The 19,544-nt window shown below is 37.9% G+C and overlaps 2 protein-coding genes and 1 long non-coding RNA gene across 14 annotated transcripts in view; 2 read left to right on the plus strand and 1 right to left on the minus strand.

Moving 5' to 3' along the window:
• Window positions 1-1,184: 1,184 nt before the first annotated feature.
• Window positions 1,185-15,456, plus strand: Rcd6 (Reduction in Cnn dots 6). 6 transcript variants are annotated; one of them, XM_022076117.2, is made up of 8 exons: window positions 1,185-1,334; window positions 6,548-6,602; window positions 7,055-7,143; window positions 7,957-8,052; window positions 10,530-10,592; window positions 11,561-11,695; window positions 12,954-13,120; window positions 13,997-15,456. In XM_022076117.2, exons 1-8 carry the CDS (start codon window positions 1,263-1,265, stop codon window positions 14,505-14,507), a joined length of 1,188 nt encoding a protein of 395 aa, XP_021931809.2. In that variant the 5' UTR covers window positions 1,185-1,262; the 3' UTR covers window positions 14,508-15,456. The 6 variants fall into 6 exon arrangements, with proteins under 6 accessions (XP_021931809.2, XP_021931811.2, XP_021931814.2 ...); XM_022076119.2 differs by having other exon boundaries at window positions 1,186-1,334; window positions 11,609-11,695; XM_022076122.2 differs by lacking the exon at window positions 1,185-1,334 and adding an exon at window positions 1,534-1,680.
• Window positions 15,372-19,241, minus strand: LOC147872212 (uncharacterized). The gene is made up of 2 exons (XR_015537820.1): window positions 19,045-19,241; window positions 15,372-15,758 (listed from the first exon to the last, which is right to left on the minus strand). It is a non-coding gene; the product is annotated as an uncharacterized LOC147872212 (long non-coding RNA).
• Window positions 19,242-19,334: 93 nt separating this feature from the next.
• Window positions 19,335-19,544, plus strand: part of LOC110835654 (uncharacterized) — a 49,150-nt gene continuing 48,940 nt past the window's right edge. For all 7 annotated transcript variants that reach the window (XM_022076108.2, XM_022076104.2, XM_022076106.2 and 4 more), the window contains exon 1: window positions 19,335-19,533. The gene's annotated coding sequence lies outside the window, so the exon portion shown is untranslated. The remainder of the gene's footprint in view (window positions 19,534-19,544) is intronic.

The following is a 19,544-nucleotide window of genomic DNA, read 5'->3' on the forward strand; positions in this document are numbered from 1 at the left end:
CAACTTATGAGTGGTTGGTATCAAATTTAGAATAGCCTACACACATTTGCATTGCTACACATTAATCAGCTCATAGACTGCTCTTATATTTTCCCCCCTTTCGGATTCTTGTGTGCATTTGTTTTCTACTCATTTTCTTTGTTGTCGATTTGATTCTACTTTCCGTCATCAATGCAAAAGAAACCGGAAAAAAAAATTCCTTGAAAGTATGACGTCTACAAATATACACATTCTTGCTTTGAATCAAATACATCAGAGGCTGTTTTAAATATAGCAGATGTAGCAAAAACTACTCAGATCCTCATAGGCCTACTCGCTCCCATTTCAGGAAACTAAGGTTGGTACGAGGGCAGTCCGTGTAATCAGTAATAGTTTTTCGATCACACCGGAATGAACTAATATTTATTTTACTAACTAAAAATTTAACAAGTAGCCCATTCATATTGTAGTATTAAAATCAGCTATTAATAATTTCGACTAAGAAGACGCAGTGAAATAAAGAAACGGTGATTAGTATAATTAAATAATTATCATCGACATGACCTGTCCTTCTAAACCTCCTTGATTAGATCGCCGTCATAATATCTGGTGAAGAGTACAAATAGTGAAGTATTTATTATAATTTTAGTACAAGCAGACCTGAAGTAAATATTTTCTATCTGTGCTATGGGTCTACATTTATGTCCCTTTTATACCACATTATAGTGCGTCGAAATAATTTTTGAACTCGGCCAGCCTCGGTAATAAGAATTTTACTTCTATGACATTGTTGCCCATTATTTTCATTTCGCGATTTCTCTAGCTGTTGTTCGCACAGGACAAAATTTCGGTCAATAATAATGTGAATAATCGGTCTTTTGGGGACTTTGCCCTAGAGATTAATGCGCATCTCCAGATGACCGTCCTCATGGGCCCTTGTTGATTACTTTCTTTGTGAATTCAAAGTACATAGATCCTAATTACTGTGACTAAGATGTTGCAAATTTTGTTTATTTTAATACATCCAGCTAGCTGTTTATAGTACAGTAACATGCTGTTGTATTCTTTCTGCACTTCATCAATCGCAGATGATCAGTACATGATCGTTTGCAATAAAGTAATATCCTTCGCAGGACGTAGAAAAATTTAAACAATCGGTCAATTTCCCCACCACCTCTCTTGCTGCTGCTGCTGCTGGGAACAAATGAACTGTTCATATCCGCACAGGTCTCGAGACGTGATTCAGTATTTAAAGAGAAGGCGAAGTGTGACAATGCAGTGTAATGGCGTTTCTTGAAACCTGCCTGTGCTGCAGCTTGCTTGTTGCATCTGCTATTGTGGGGATTTACGCACTGGTAAGTAACGAGATATTTGTGGTAGACCTCTAAGATGTACGAATATTTTTATCTCTCTATACCGAATATTTATTTCACTTGTTAAACAGTGCAGGAAACCTGTGTAGGATACAATGAACAACTCACCTAATTTATGACCTGTCCTCGGTCTGTATGTTATGTTGTCGCTACTTAGTCAGGGCATTCAGTAAAACGAATGTTGTACCTATCGTGTGTTTGTACAGACTACGAAAATAGTGTGCTATGTATTACGTGTTACCAAGAAATTTGTACAGTAACTGAACGCATTTTGTGCATCAGTCATATCAACAAAACGTGTTATAACTATTTTCTGGGTTGAAAACAGGTATTTACGTTGTACTTTAGCCGTATTGTAATGATTCCCGCGTTACACGTGTGGTATGTAACCTTGTTCTGTAAGCGATTAATGTGTTCTTGATCAACAGAATTTGTGAATGAGTTTTGGTAATTCTGCTGTTGGATCGAACTTGACAAACGATTTCGTCCAACACAAGGAATCGGTGTGTGATAAATGGTTTATAAACGCTTTCTTCTCAGCAGCCGTGTGACGTACTTAAATTTTACGTGCGAGTGGTAGTATTGCAGGTCCAGACAACCTTGAAGACATCTGTATGCTGTGGATTCTGCACATTTTTTTTTTTGTGGTCTGTGAAATAGCACGAACATAGCTGTTTAGGCAGCAAACACTGTATAAAGTGCTCTAACATGTCTTTTAAATTACATGAGAATCGTGTTTTCGGAGAAAGTGCATGTGGGAGATTCTCACAGAACTTTCAATGGCAGGAGAAAGTCGGGCTTCGAGCTGCGGACAAAAGTGTGTCACGCATAACGTTCGGTTCACGTGCTGCTTCGACTGAGTCAGTCTTCGGGTTTGTTCGTGTTCATGTGCCTTGCGATTTCTAACAGCTGCAGGAAGGCAGGATTTTATATTTAAAAAAAAGAAACCGGGCTATTTTGTGTGTTTAGGGATGGCCGCTCTAAAGAATCCTCAATCCAACAGTTTAATACTGTTAGATTTGATTCTGTAACTCGTCTAGTTTTCATCTGCAAATTATCCTTCTGATCTAGTTTAATATCACTTTCCTGTACCTTACATGTTCCCAACGGCTATTTTCTCAGACGTTCCCCCACCGTAATTATGTACAAATTTCTTGTTTCCGTACCCGATCTAGATATCTGGTTCACCCCTCTCTGATTTATAGTACCAGGTTGCCATTGAATTTATATACAAGATTGGGTGGATCCCATGGCAAAACATCCTCTTATCGGGAACAGAACTGCGGTCGCCTAGCTCGTGGCCATTCACATAAAGACTGCACCCTCGTTCTCTTCGGTAAAAACTTCTTTTCCAAACATGTTCTTTGATATTTTGCGTATCTAATGGTTTAAAAATTTACCATAGCATTACAGGGCTTATTTAAAAAACGGCCATGAAGAGACAACATTAATTTAAAATTTTATAAAAATTAAATTAAGATTAAAATATTACGTCGTGTGAATGATGACAGGATTCAGTAACTAGAAAGTAAGTATGAAAATTTACTAAAGTAAAGAGGTCGGAAGTCAACTTACAGGGTTTAATATTATTTGTTTTCTTTGCGCTCTTGCGTGAGCGGAGAGCGTGTTACATGAAGGTCTCTTTGCCTGTCCCGAATTTATTACGGGGAAGAAACCTGCATGAACGGGAGTCATTTTTGGAACACGCTGTAGTGCAGCAGTGACGTGGGATGACGTTAGTGCAAACACGGTGTGGTATTTGGTTAAGCATAGGCGTAAACGTCCTTTCCCTTTTGCGTTATAATTTGCACGTTTCACTACATTCTCTTAAAATGATGAAGCGCTTTCAGAAGTTTGGTCGAAAAGTCTGAACAAAGACCACTATGAAGACGGATGCGAGGATAATATTAAAATGTATCTTGAAGAAATAGTGAGGATGTAGATTCAAGTGGCTCGTGATGGGGTCCAGCCGTGGGCTGTTGTGAATGCAATAACGAGGCAACGGGTTTTGTAAATGGCTGGGAGTTTATTGACGAACTGAGCGTCTGTCAGCTTCTCATGAAGGATTTTTGCTCTTTGCAGTTGATGTTTTAGCATTAATTTAGCTTATAAAGAAATTTAATAAAAGTGTCTTCAGTGCAGTTGCAAAGATGTTACTGCAATAAATTGTATTATTATTTGCGATGGACTCATTACTCGTCCAAGAAGTTCCCACCAAATGTCTAAAAATATATCAAAAACTTCCGAGAGGAGGCCGCCATACTCCAAGTAGGAGAGACAAGGGTAGAAGAAGAAGAAGAAATTGAATTGTTTAATACAAAAAATATTTATTTCCGTCAAGTATGACGGACCATAATACGCCATTTAATATGATAATAGTTTTGTTGTGAAGATATCTGTTTTCTCGGTTGGTAGACCTGATGACGGAGGCAGTACGACCTCTGAAACGTTGGTAAACATCTACCATACTCGCCTTAAATCATTTGTTTTGTTGTTAATTTGCAAAGACGTCGTAAGTGCTCTCAGAATTTATAATCGGACTGCGGAACGCAAAATATAGTGGTTCAGAACATAACCAGGATGGGGGGGGGGGGGGGGAGTCCCTGACGAACTTTCTGATATTTCTGCCCGGAGGTTCAGTGCCGCTTGCAAACCAATCTACAACCAGACACGATTGTCAACCCGTTGAGTCCGCACTTCGTTTTCGTAAATGTTATTGCCGCTGAGACACGTTTTAACATTTTTCCGCCAGGCGATGTCTCTGTCTTCCAAGTGCCTGTTTTCATGAAGTTTCCCCACCAAATTTCTGTATGTTTTATTCTACATTTGAGGAGAACGCTGAGCCCGTACTTGATTAGATTAGGAAAGTGTATAAGCCACAAAGGTTCTCATGTAAACACAGCCGGTGACTTCTTAGTTCATCTCATTTATTGTTTATTTGCGTTTTATTTTACGAAACTGTCAGCTCCCTTACATTTGCCTGGTTACTTAGCACTTCGTGTTAAAGAATATTTGCAACTAAAACTTATCGCTTTTGAACATGTATGAAATTTAACTGCGTTTGTGTGGTGGGTTTCTTTCCGCCCTCTGGCTTTGATTGACAAGAAGCTATTTACAGTTCCAGATGTTCTTAAATCCTTAGGGAGCTTAACACTTTTTAAGTATGGTTTTATATACGAATTCAAGATGGAGTTCTGGGCCTCCGGTCAAGTTTTGCAAATGTTAGGTTTAGAAAAGGCAACCAATTTCCTATGTCAAGTAATTCGAAAATAGAGCCACAGAAATGCTCCGTACTCCTTTTTCGAAGAAGGACACGTATTATTATAACACACCTCTCATTCTAAGCATCACGCTGTATAACGCCACTGCACACACTTTGGTATGCAACCCATAGTAGGTTGAACGGTAGACATCCTAAATATGGCCGCCATCCAACTGACAAGGAGTAAGAAACACAAGCAGACAACCGCTGTCCAAATGACGGATGCAACGCGAGGAAATTTAATTAGCTCATTGAAAACCTTTGCTGTCACTTCATACACTCATATAAGCCATCTTGGAAAGCCAGCTCTTATAAGGTGGGAGTCACGTCGGTTGCCAGGTGTTCGTCACGCATGACCGCTTCTGTTTCAGGAGGTATGAGTTCAATCCCCGCTGTTTACGTGGTTCTTCTCAGTCCGTCTGCCAACTGATCCACATTCATCGGCGCAGTGTTGAGTAGTCCACATTTTCCGGATCAGATTTGAATACTATTTTATTTATTTAATTATATATTTCAGTTCGAATTATAGCCTCGAGTTATAGGACGATTAGAGAATAATTAATTGGTAGTGATCGGCCTGATTCAACGTTCTGTACCAGAACTTCCACGAAAAGCCTTAGCATGTCTGGTATCCTCACCGAGATTCGAACCTGGGATCTTCTGAATACGAATCAGGAGCTGTAACTTAGTCAACCGCAACGTCCTATTTCGCTGCTGGTAAAAAATGACAGTTGTAGCTAGAGGTCAGCCTGGATATTCAGAATCACAGGTGATCAGTGTCAGGCTTTCAGATGGCTTCAGTCAGCCAGCCATTTCCAACACCCCGTCGGGCAGTTCTCCCACGACACACAAAACGGAATTCTAATTAACATAATGGTTTGGGCTATGCCTCGGTAACCTTCGAATGTTGGCTACAGTGACGACCTTTTTGTGGTTTCCCGCAGTCTACGAGAATTTCAGTGTGGTAGGTCTTCTGTTGGAAGGAGTAAACTGAATTGAACTGGCTGAGAATAGGATCCAACAGCGAACTTCGGTGTGAACTGTGATGCAACTTCCGTTTCTCTTGTTGGACAGTTGATTCAGCTGTTTTTCTTTTCATGAGTCACTTTTATGTATACCGTAGACATTAACTGAGGGTATAGGGCGTCTTATGAACACAAAGAGTGTCCCAAAAACGTCTATATACAATGCTGACGTATGTAATGGTTGTGTGTATACATATTTTTGGGACATTCTGTATTCCATCTGTTTTTCTTTGGAGGGGAGGGGGTTAGGTGATGCAACGACTCTGTACCAACGGTAATAGTTGTCAGCTTGAGGTGAGATGTGGAGATGAATATGTGTAGTGAAGCAGAAAGAATGGAAATAAGATGGCGTCTGCGTAGAAATACAGACGAATTGACAGAGTACTGGGTAGATGGTGGCGCGATCAAGGATCTAAGTGGGTAAGGTCATATATGAAGTACGAGTGGTAACTACTTTACGATATAGAATCGTCCTTCAGCAGTTGATGGTTGTTCACCACGTTAATAACAGGGACAAACCAGTCATTTCTAGAACAATCTACAATAGCCGAGACATTTCTACCATGGTATCCGCAGATCATGATGCTTTACACTCAATCCACCTGACCAGATAATATTTAAATGAATCTTAGGGAAATATGTGGATATGTGAGCTGGATTGAGCTCGTTCAAATTCACGTCTATCTTTAGGTTTCTGTGATAATAGTAATGGGAATTCGGATTCTGTGACAGAAGGTATTGACTGGCAGTAGAATAAGTCAGCCGTAAACTAATTTGATTTAATGAGATATTGCGCTAGGAACAGAACATTGGTGCTAACCATGTTAGTCTGGCTAACACAGTCTCTGTACCACTCAAAGAGTTTCTTATACTCGTGAGTGTAAAATACCATTTTACATATGTTGCAGGTTGCGTATGTGGTGGCATTCACGATTGAACTCTGGTGGATACTTGAAGCTGAAGGTTTGTTTATATGTTGCACTCTTTAAATCTCTAAGGGAAAGGTAAACATAAACGTAGCACTATCCTTGGTGTTTTAACACCATCCCATACTGATATGTGAAGGATTAGAAAAATAGCTCCTCACGTTCTTAACCTCAGCATTAGATGGACTTGAATAACCATTCACACCATCTATTTGTGAACACTTACTTTATGCTCTTAGTTATGTGTTATATTTTAAAAGAACAAAAGCATTTACTCAAGTTTGTTGGATTTGAAGGCTTTGTGATTTTGGTAAAACATGCCAGATTCATATTCAGAGTAACCTGGAATCTGTCCTGAGTAGATCACGATCCAGACTTTTGTGCATGTACTGCCAAACCTTTGAGCTCCAGACAGAATTTCTTGACTAGCCGAATAACTATCATTTGCTCTGCTCTGTGCATTTCATTGTTTGTTTTTTGTTGTTATAGTGACACTGCCTGTACCAGCTTATGTTCTGTGTGCAGGCTATTTGTTTGTATTCATCCTCTCAGCCCTTCTTCTTCATGGGTTAACAGTGGTAAGTCATTTTCACTTCACTTTTCTAAACCATATTTAGACCAGTTTTAAACCATTTTGATTAAATTGGGGTCCGCAGTGGCCGCACGGTCTGAGGCGTGGGCCTTGTGCCGCTAGGTCGCTGGGACCGTGGGTTCGAAACCCAATCAAGCCATGAATGTTGTGTTGTGCTGTCCTGTGTACAGGTAGAGGCCTTGCGACGGGCCGATCCCTCGTCCAAGGAGTCCCACCGAATGTCTATAGATCGAGCCAACGAAAAGTTGGGACCCGCAGTGCTCAGGCACTTGAAGAATGGGTCGTTCCCAGTTGATTACATTAATTTCCCTGTTGCCACTGATGATGACCTCCTTAGGTTGAAACGCATATGGCACTAGTGTCTTTTTTATAGTGTTAATAGTTTGTTTGTTTACCTGCTTATTTTATATTCTAATACACTACACGGTATTCAAAGTTTTAAGACTGTTAAAGACTTAACCGGTCTAGTTCATAAAAATTGTTTAGCACAATCTGGACCTATGTATCAAAGATTAGGTACAACAAAATGTTGAAAATTAAATGTGTTGTATGGTTCAGACATAGGAATTAATACAGAGCTAAAAGTAATCCTCATATGATCAATCAGATTGGATGGTATAGCAGACATATCTCATGTACAAAAGTGGTTTACTGGCAGGGAACAAACTGCTGGTTCATGATGATCAAATCAGCACAATCAAGGGTTCAGATATTGTTAACTTCTATGTTTTGTGGTTGAAAAGTTCAAATGTGCCATAACATTTTATTTGGCTTATAAAAGAATAAATTGAATTTTCAGAAACGGACCTTGTGCCTACTGGGATGGCTGTTCATGGTTGGAATGTTTACATTTCCAGAGGCTGGACTTGTTCTCTTCATGACTTTTCATTTTTGGGTATGTAATAACTTATCATCATCTATCCCCTACTGAGTGCCTTTCTCTTCTGTCTAAATATTCTCTTAAGTATTGTGATCTTAAATTCCATTAATTTTAAAATACATTACATTTTTATTCTCCCTTCATGTAAGAAAATATTATATCAGAAAACGGCGAACAAAATAATCATTATTTGTCTCTGTTTTTGGGGGTACAGCCGCCAAAATGTTGTATTCTTTTTACCGTCCAAATAAAATAATTCCATAGTAATAGGAACCCACTGTCACAAACCTGTTCAATCAGTTACATGTTTTTAAAACTATATCAGACATTAAGTAGGAGTTTATGAAAATAAAAATATCATTTACTGAATTTGTTTCCAAATTTCTTCGCATATACCATTTTATTAACAACACATCCGAGGTATTTAACTCTCCCACTTCTTGAAATTGTTTATGCAAAATAAAAATATTTCAGAATGACTATCATTTGACAGGTCTTTGCTGGACATAGCTTACTGCCCTGATTATGGAGGCCGCAAGGACCTCTGAAACAATGATAAAACTTCTACGCGACCACACAGTGCTACAACTTATAAGACAGACATATTAATAGGTCATTGTTGCACAGTAGTGTGTTTCAACAGTCGTCTTGGTTCAAATTGTTATGTATGGATTTATGATTGTTGTGTTCCAACAGTGGGACCACAGTTCCCATTCTTACACAGCTGTGACCCTGGTCTTTTAGGTTGCCTATATCGTAGGAAGTAGAGACACATAAACGTGGCAGTAAAGTGTCCCTTGCTCATACTAGAGCATAAACACCTAACATGATTGAAAAAATATACTTTTTGGAGTCTTCTTCTATGGCTCTCCGGTCCGTATTCGGTCCATGGCCTCCTCAATTCTCCTCTTCCATTCGGTCCTCTGTTAGGTCCGTCTGTCTGAGGCTTTGATTGAGGTTCCGAAACATCTTCCTTTTTACGGTGCGAGGTTGTTAGCCTTGCGACCAACCCCCAAACTGGAGGACCAGGGTACCTGTCGTAGTCTGATCTCTGCTCCTCGAGGGGATACATTGCCATTCAAAAGGTGTTCTTCATGAGAAATGCCTAAATATGAATGATATGACATGTGGTACACAGTGCAATACATTGTATTTCAGAAACAGTGTACGGACCTCTTGTACTCCTGTTTTTGCTTATTTTGTCATGTCACAATTTACATATTGCAACAGTATAAACGCTCTGTTCTGTATTCTGTATCACAGACATTGTTCTTCAGAACCAGAATTAAAACTAACTCTTTGATCTCAATTATATTGGTATTATGAGATAGTTATGCCATGGTACTAGCAGCCAAACTACTGATTTTTAGGTACAGGAAATTGAGGTCCAAAGACTCCAAAGTGCCAGTTTCACCTCGTGTGTGAGTTCAACAGGTAACATGGTACATTACACATAAAATGGAACCAGTTTGCATCCACCGAAATCAAGACCATCGCTATTAATATGTGGTCAGAAAGTTACCTGCTCATGCATATTAACTAATATTCTCTGTGGCTTGTTATTTATTCCCTAATCCTGATTAAAGATATAAAGTTGTGGATAAAATCGTAGCCACTTGTACAATGAGGGTTGTGATCTTAAGAAATTAGAATTAGAGAGTGTGAACTGGAGTCATCTGGCTCAGGATGGGGACCAATGGTGGGAATTTATGAGTATAGTAATGAACCTTTGGATTATATAAAAGGCAGGGAATTTCCTGAATACCTGAGCGACTGTTAGCTTCACAAGAAGGAATCTACTGCCTGGAGTTAGTTTAAGATCACTAATGTTTAAGGGATCTTAATATCAAAACTGGAAATACTCTTTATTGTGTAAGATTTGAGGTTTTCACAGTGGTAAGTCTGAAGATTGCTGTTTTCTGGGTTGTTGCGCTGTGTAGTCTGGTCGATGTTAACCAACGTTTCAGAGGTCATACTGCCTCTGTCATCAGGGCGGTGAGTATGAAGATTTCTGTCTTCTGGGTTGTTGCGCTGCGTAGAGGGTCGATATTAACCAACGTTTCAGAGGTCATACTGCCTCCGTCATCAGGGCGCCCTGATGATGGAGGCAGTAGGACCTCTGAAACGTTGGTTAACATCGACCAGACTACACAGCGCAACAACCCAGAAGACGGAAATCTTCTCACTCTTTATTGTGTTTATAAAAAGTTTGCAAATAGTATAATAATAATAATAATTTATTTACATTCCATGGATCCATAAGACAGTCAGATGACAATAGGATGTGGAAAAAGTCATAATAATAATAATAATACAAAACAAAGTATTCACCTAGAGAAATTATAAGCTACAAATAGATCTACCCATTACACACAAGAAAAATTTATCATTTATTTGTAAACAACATAAATTCATTGACAGAGTAAAAGGAGTGTGTAATTAAGTATCCTTTTAGCTGTAAACTGATGTGAACGTTCTTTGATTTGTTACAGCAAGTGAAATCTTTGAATGGATTAACAGAACTCATCTGTTGGGCATGTCGACTTGTATTTAATGTAAGTCACATCACTGAAGTATATGCTTGAACTAACAGAAATTTAAAGGACCTTGCCCCTTCTAATAATAATAATAAAAAAACAGAGTAAAATATGGTTTAAAGTTTAAATACAATGAAAAATCTGAGCCGATGGAAATGCATACTAATATTTTATGTTAAGCCTGTCTGATATATATATATTGTGTTCAGTGTTGTTTATTATTTGTCACCACACCTTCGCAAAATTGTTCTTATATACATTATACATTTTCATTGTTAGTTTCCTCACATATCTGGGTATTGAAGATTTCTTTCTGTATCCATATACAAAAATAATTGTCTCTGAACATCTGTAACTCAGGAGTGGAATATACCCTCACCAGTGATGTAGATAATTTAGAGTTTGCTGTTAAAACCTACAGGTTAGTCACGACTGGGAACAAAAATTTTTGTGCATATTATTTATTTCTTCCTGTTTGTTTATGTGCTCCCTGATGTCTAGCGGTTAGAACGCTGGCCTTGTAATCTTGGGGTCTCGGGTTCGATTCCCGGCGGTGCCCGAATTTATAACTTGTGTTGGGCAAGGCCGTGGTCTAGGCAACACGGAGTTTCCCCGGTTTCTCCGTGGCATCTCAACAATTACTCCATTCACACACAGAAGAAGGCAATGGCAAACCACTTCTGGATCATCTGCCAAGAACGTATATGAACAGGTCCCAGTCCGAGAAAAGGATGGAAGGATCCTGTTCATATGGACCTGTCGTCAGACAGAACACTAAATAATAATAATGATGTACTTACCATGCTTGCTGCCATCTGGCACATGCATAAGTCATTGTTGCGGTGGGTCGAGACTATGCTAAAATTAAAAAAAGAGATGATATAAAGAAGTAACACAAATAAGAGGCAAGTGGGTCAGTAACAGATATACACGTTTTGAGATATACTGGACTTCACAACTCTAGAAGTTGGTAACTCTTTTTACAGCAAGACAGCTCAATTTTAAGCTACAATTCTGCATGTCTTATTATGCAGATTGCTGGTCTAATGTGTGTACAGTCCTTGTACTCAACATGGAAAGAGGAGAAGGTGGTTCTAAGGAGACTGCAAGCCTTGAACATGGTTTGTATGGATATATATTTTTTAAAATATTATTTTAACAGTATAAGTTTCCCCTTAATTTATCCCTTCCCATTTTGTTTACCAAGACAATAACAACCATTGCTAAATGCAAAAGTATATCCTTTTCACTAAAATTTCTTATATTCTGAAGAGTGACTGCAGTTTGTAGTAGGCCATTTTTATGTTAGATTTATGATTGTGACAGTCTATCTTAAAGACTGTAATTTGGTTTCCTGCCGACAAAAGTATGTAAGGCATAAGCTGTATTATATTTTCTGAGTAACAATGTCATGTGAATAAGGGCACTTTTCGCAACCAATAATGTGTGGACAGCTGCCATTTGAGTGGCCATTATTTATTTCAATCTCATGGTTGAGAAAGTATTTTATAATTAATGTATTTCAATCCCATTTAGCAACTAAATAGCTTGTGTTCAGCATTACTGTTGTTTATATATCAGATCACATTTGTCATACCTAAAACAAATACAATAATATAAAGTCTGGTTAGATTCTATTAAACACAAAAAATTGAGACGTTGTAGAAAAAAATATAACCAAAATATAAATGAAATATTTTATCTTATGTGAAGTATTTTTCGGTTTGGTATTATACACTTATTGAAATACAAAAAGAAATGTATTTATACTCTGAAGTGAAGGAATAATTATTATGGATAAATATGAATTATATTTAATACAAGATGACACCTTTAAGTGTGTACCTACCAAAACACATATCATCCAGAACTATCAGATACTATTGTTACCGTAACATACTGATTGGTGGGTGGTGTACATTACTGTAGGCACTGCTTACTTAGGATTGCATCTTCTGAGGTTAGATTATGGAGATATGAACTTGACTGAACTGGTTGTGAGTAGGATTCATGTGCAAGCATTTGTGAATATGTTATGAATCTTTAGGTTTTTGTAATAATATGGAATTTCTTGAGCACTTGAGTTCCTAGCAACTGCTAAAGAAAGTCATCTGTCATGGTGTTATGAAGTTATGTAGTATGCCAAACAAAAGTAAGTTCACACTTACATATTTGCATGTTGAAACCCTTCCATTATAAAATAAACATGTCTCAATAAAATCTTTGAAAAAGAAGAGTTTATACAAAAATTCATATAGACTGTACACATGTTTCACACAGTACCTAATACAAAATACAGAGTTATTGATTGTTAAAGCAGGTGGGACGTATAGTTCCATTGAACTTTAAAGGATTAATATAAAGTTTCATATGTGGCAGGCTTCCATCCTTGTGGAGAGTGGAAACAGTGCTTCCAATGTAGCAGGCAATGGACATCCAAAGAACGGAATAGTTCAAGATGCTGGTTACACAAATGCTGCGTTTGTGGGATCAGCCAGTAATCTTGGCAACATAACATCAGTTGCCAGCAGACATAAAACAACCAGGTACGTTCTATGTTTGTGTCCTTTGTATTCTGTCTTGAAATTTGAACCTGGGCCAGCCATCTTGTGTTCATCAAAGATGGAGATTCATCCAGATTGTTATCAATGAATACATTAGCTGTACATAACATTTGTATATTTATATTAAGTTTTGTGAGTGCACTTTGGATGTCTTTATTCTTTCTAACAAGAAGCAAAGAATGTGCAAGGAGATGAAAACTGTTTACTTTTTATAGAGTGAACAAACCAACAACTATTAACACTATAATGGACGCTATTGCCATACGCGTTTCGACCTCAAGAGGTCATCATCAGTGGCATCAGGGAAATTAATACATATAGTCAAATGGTTCGAGCAAATTTCATAATTAAAATAAAAAGTAATTGACAAGATGACTGCACTAGATGCTGTTATTCACAGGAGTAAAACTCGCACTTAGCTGTTGATTCCGTTGTACGGTGGCTGTTGCTGGTCTAGGCGAGCTGTACTTGCGTCGTCTGTAGCTGTGAACTCCAGAACCGTCGGCGAGAGACTGTCAGTTGGAAATGCGTGGGTATATATAAACTTGAAATCAGGGTGGCCAACTATTGAAAAATTACTTTCTCCTGTTTAATGCTAGGTCAAATAATACGTTAGATCTTTGGTGTTTTGTTCGTTGATGATGGCTTTTTGTTGACTACATTTGTATATATGGAATTTTTCTAAGATATCTAGCATTTTACCTTTAGGAGCTATTCTTAATATGTTCATGATAGTGTTAATAGTTGTTGGTTTGTTCACTCCATATTCTAATACACTACACGGTATGCAAAGTTTTAAGATTGTTTACTTTTTATAAAGAGCATTACTCTAATACCATGCATCATCCTCATTGCTAGATCACCAGTGGCTCATAATCGCATAAGACTTGGCAGTCATTACCCCAGCAACCAACAACACTTCAGAGTTCTTAATGTCCCAGGCATGGTGAGTGAATTCAACACTGTGACTTTCAATGGAATGCTTGCTGCCGGCATATTGAAAGATATCGAGCCACCCCAGTACAGGCTCAGTAGGTCACAGTCACTAGGAGACCTCAGTAATAGTGACCTCTGGAGAATGAACTCTTATACAGCAGTGGATTATGTACCTGTGAATTCAACCCAAAGCTTAGATAGAAGAATGCTAAGATACAACACTAGATTAAGACGTGCAGGTTCAATGGAAGAGCTCAATAATTTGCGATATTGTCACAATGGTAGTAGCAGTTTGTGGTGTGAGGGAAGGGTGTACAATGTTTTGCAGCCGCACAATTTTTGCCCGTATGACCAACCTAAGTTTGTCAACAAGAGCAGGACATCTCTGTCCGAGTCTGATGATCTGCAGAAGTACCGTGATGTTGCACTGTGACTTACCATCGGTGGGTGTCAGTATGTGATGTTACCTAACAAAGACTGCCAGAAAGTCATCTTCAATTGTAGTGTTATGATTATTTATTGGAGTTGTACAGCTTGGAGCAAGACACAGTAATCCCTCACCCGTTGTAATGTTGCTTAAAGATTTATATAATTCTTTCTTGAATCTGGACATCTGACTCATATGCAAGGTAACAAACATGGGATGTAACCAAATATCATTTGAAACTAACAGCTACTCTAGCCCGAACATTCATTATCCAATATTTGTCACACATCTTCTTCCCATATATATATATATACTACACTTCTATATGCACAACAATTTCAATTTCCTCACATTTTTGTTATTACTTTTAAGTATCCTGCAGAAAGTATGACACTGAAAAATGATGCTGTGTTAAACTGTGAAGTTAAAGAAACTCAAATGAGATCACTCACGGTTTTTGTATTTCTGATCAATAACATGATCGTGCCATGATAAGGTAGTGAAAAGAGTTACGCAAAGATAAAATTCTATGACAATAGTAGAGAGGGGGGATTGACACTGAAAAAAATAACAAGTAAATAGAGTGTTTTCAGCTGTGTTCCCTACATTTACATTTGGTATGGGATTACTATTAACTGTCATTCCAAGTGATATGAAATTTTGTGTTTGTTATTATACTTTGAAGATTTCTGTCTTCTGGGTTGTTGCGCTGTGTAGTCTGGTCGATGTTAACCTCTGAAACGTTGGTTAACATCGACCAGACTACACAGCGCAACAACCCAGAAATCTTCATACTCACCGCTGTGAAAACCTCAAATCTTACTTATTATACTTTGTTGTTCAATGCAGTATGAAAAAATGAGAATGGTGTTCATGTTCAAAATATATTATTTGTTGTTACATTATGAATTGTTTTATTTTTATGTACTTCATAAATACATTAATTTATGTCTAATTTGGATTTGATAATTATTTTACAATATTGTGAAAGATAGCCACGGTGGTCTAGCGGTTAGAACGCTGGCCTTGTAATCCCGGGGTCTCGGGTTCGATTACCGGCGGTGCCCGAATTTATAACTTGTGTTGGGCAAGGCCGTGGTCTAGGCAACACGGAGTTTTCCTCCGTGGCATCCCAACAATTACTCCATTCACACACAGAAGAAGGCAATGGCAAACCACTTCTGGATCATCTGCCAAGAACGTGTATGAACAGGTCCCAGTCCGAGAAAAGGATGGAAGAATCCTGTTCATATGGACCTGTTGTCAGACAGAACACTAAATAATAATAATAATTGTGAAAGATGCAAGACAAACTGTCACATTCCAATACTTTGCTTCTGTCTTGCATTCCTAAGCTTAACATAAGTTTGTGAATTTGGCTAGTATGAAAGATTAGTTCCATCTGGTTCTGTAAGAGACAGTAAGGAGGGGAGGGGCAAAACCTTATTCTTATCCTTGCCAAGATGACTGCTTATTATTTCCAGAGTGCAAGCTGCTTCATCATTTATGTGCAATAAAATAATGACAGGATAAAGGGAATGCTTAGCTAGCTGATCATTCAGAGAAGAGGATGTACGAGGCGCGTCCCAAAAGTAAGTTTCCCACTCGTCCCACAGCTAGCAAACCTTATATTGCGCGAAGCGACTGTGCGTACGTGATAGAGCAATGACGTAGCATGGCGCATGCACTAACGGCACTTCCCGCGTTCTCACAGTAGCATCGTTACAGCTGTTGAAGATGGAGGTTCTTATTCCAGCTCCCGCCGACTGTGAAGTGCGGTCAGTGATAACGCTAGGCCGCACACGGCTCGACGGACAGCAAGTCTCCTGCAGGAGTTCAGCTGGGAGGTGTTTAATCATCCACCCTACAGCCCGGACCTCGCTCCCAGTGATTTCCATCTTTTCCTACACCTCAAGAAATTCCTGTCCGGTCAGCGTCAGCGTTTTGAGAATGACAGAGAGGCGGAGATGGTTGTCACACAGTGGTTCCAATCCCAGGCGGTAGACTTCTACGACACAGGTATTCAAAAGTTGGTCCCACGGTATGACAAATGTCTCAATTCCGGTGGCGAATATGTTGAAAAATAGCTGGACACTTGCTGTATCTGTTGCAATAAATATTTCCATGAAATTGTGTTTTGTTTCTGTAAACGGCCCCAGGGAAACTTACTTTTGGGACGCGCCTCGTATTTATTGGTCAGGCCTTATACTGTTTTGAATAACATTATGATCGAACTTGAATATCTGAGGGGTTTGCTGGAAAATGTAGGTTGATGGTTGCAGGCAGATTATTGACATACATGAAGAAAAGCAGAGTATCAAGTATTGAACCTTGAAGATCTCGCATGTTTTATAACACCCCAGTTTGAGTAGGTGATATGGTATGAATCTGATAATTTAATTTCTTCTTACTGTTTCCTGTCATGTAGGTAAGATTAAAACCACTGTCCAGCTATACCCATAATACCATAAAAACTTAGTTTTGTCAATAATAATTCATGATTTACACAATCAAATGCTTTAGTAAGATCACAAGATATTCTGCCAACATGCGGTTTGTTGTTAAGTGCACATACGACTTCATTTGTATAGTTGAATGGAGCTTTATTTGTTGAGACTTTCTACTAAATCCAAACTGTTCATCTGCAAAGATGTTGCTTGAGATTAAGAAAAGAAGTATTGTATAAAAATTTTATACATGACTTTCTCAAATATTTTAGAGAATGCTGTTAGTAATGAAATTGGTCTGTAATTGGATATGAAAGTTTTTTCCCCTTTTTATACAGTGGTCTCACTTTTGAATATTTAAGGCATTCTGGGAAAGCTACTATTGCCATTGATTGATTGCACAGGTAACATAAAGGAGCACTAATATAGATTGCACAGCTTTTACGTAACTTAGTTGATATTCCATCATAACCACGTGAATATTTTGATTTGAGAGAATTTATTATACTACTTTCAATTTCATTTGCTGTCTTGGGTGTAAGATTTATGTTTGGGGAGGCTTTAGAAATAGCTTCAGCTAGATATTTTGTTGCATCTTACCGAGTTTCTGGTGTCATTGTTTATTGTTTCTGCGACTGTTAAGAAGTAAGTATTAAAAAAGTTTGCTATGCATTTAAGACTCTTTATTACATTTTTATTTATCTTTATTGATGGTGTCTCTTCTTCTGTATTTTTGTCTCCTGTTTTGGTGGGAAAACTTGTTTAATAAATTCTTAGGAAGATGTTTTGGAATGTGTTAAATTTTGAACTTACGTACATCATGGTTGTTTAATACTGATTCACAGTTTTAATTACTTATGTGTTGTAAATTCTGTAACAGTGTCATTATTTATAAGTCTAGTTTTAACATAATTATGACTGTTGGAAGTTGACTTTATATTTTTTATGACTAGAAGTTCAGCATAATGATGAGATAACTCATTTACCACAGGTTCAATAGAAATATGATCTTTCATAAAACTGTCTATAACAGCATTATAAATGGCAGTACTACAGTAATTCTGAATTCTCGTGGGGAAATTAAGTACTGACATGACATTAAATGATGTTAGTAGAGAGTTAAACACTGGAAACTTTCATGAAGATAATATTTATGTTACCACAGATGAAAACTTCTGATTTAGGTTTACAGAGATAATTTGTGATGATTTCTAAGTTGTTAGTTGAAAATCACCTGTGGGTCATCTGTATATAGATAGGATATACATTAAGGAAAACTGTATTCTACTTGCACAGTACATCCTAAGTCCTGTTTCTTGTAATGGTGATTTATATATATATACACACACACAGTAAAACCCCTCAAGTTGGACACTCCTATATCCTGGACACCCCTTTATATTGGACACTTTTAATTGAAACCAGCGAATATCCTATAATTTTACATGTCCACAATACTCTATATTTTGGACACCCCTTTATCCTGGAACTTGAACACCCCTTTTGTTGTAAGTTGGACACGTTTACGCACTTAGCTTCAGTGCTTTTCAGGGAAACTTTTTCAGTTACATATTTTGTTATTTTGAATTTCTGACTGATGAATGCCTCCTCTCTGTAGGATTATCTTATGGACATTGAACCCATCATTGGAATGCATTGTTGAACCCTTTACTGGACTACAGTATTGTAGAAGACACAGTTTTAACTCCATCAGTACTGTGCTTGCATTTGAGTTCAGACTGTGTTAACAGAAATGGAATTTTTCGTTTTGCGATGGGGAAGTGAAAATTGGTGGAATTAACTTTAGAAAATGTTATTGAGGCTGGGGTGTAATGTGCAATGCATGGGAGTGGGCTTCAAAAGATTATTATTAATACTATTGTCATTAATTCTTAATTCAAGTAAGCCTACAGTAGTTAATGTATGTAAGTAAATAGATTATATTATCATTAGACCACAGTCTGATTTTTCTCTTTTCCTCTATCTTGGACACCTCTGTAAGTTGGACACATTTTCATGGAACCCCAAGTATCCAACTTAGAGAGGTTTTACTGTATATATGATTGAATTATAAGTCATTTATTACAGACACTCACTCTTCCACGATCGTTAAATCTCTTGAATACATAATATTGATCATTTAAATGACTGTAATTCTAGTTTTCTATGCCAAACACAATTTATTGTAAGAAATTCCAATTGTTCGTCTCCACTCTGTGCTAATCGGGCTAGTCTCGAACGGAGCCAGCGGGATCCACAATCTACTTTCCTTAATAGCTTGTGCCCATGGGTCGCAGCACCATCGCAGAACTGCTTGAGAAGTCTCAAGTACAGTCTACGAATTGTACGCTTACCGTTAGTTGGTCTGTGCTGTAGTCTCTGGTTTAAACGCCGTTTTCGCGTCCGTTATTTATGTCGAATGGTAACGTGTGTTCTGTGGAACGTACATATCACTGTCAGTTTTGGTAGGAAATTTTGTGAGGGAAAGTAATTCGCGTTGTGGAGTTTTTTTTATTGATTTATAATCGTTCTACGTTCATGGTCGTGTTAATGTGTGTAACTTTGAATATATTTAGAAAAGAGAGGTCTGTATTTG

Source organism: Zootermopsis nevadensis, unplaced genomic scaffold (assembly GCF_977971745.1).
Source record: "Zootermopsis nevadensis isolate Lab colony 2312 unplaced genomic scaffold, Znev_1.0 Znev_ptg000030l, whole genome shotgun sequence".
In the NCBI taxonomy this organism is placed as follows: domain Eukaryota; kingdom Metazoa; phylum Arthropoda; class Insecta; order Blattodea; family Termopsidae; genus Zootermopsis; species Zootermopsis nevadensis.

What these genes read in the sequence shown, in the direction of transcription:
- Rcd6 (XM_022076117.2), top strand. Translation starts at nt 1,263, where the DNA reads ATGGCGTTTCTTGAAACCTGCCTGTGCTGCAGCTTGCTTGTTGCATCT. An exon ending in TTCTTCATGGGTTAACAGTG is followed by an intron (nt 7,144 to 7,956) that starts GTAAGTCATTTT and finishes TTGAATTTTCAG; the next exon opens with AAACGGACCTTGTGCCTACT. An exon ending in AGCAGACATAAAACAACCAG is followed by an intron (nt 13,121 to 13,996) that starts GTACGTTCTATG and finishes CCTCATTGCTAG; the next exon opens with ATCACCAGTGGCTCATAATC.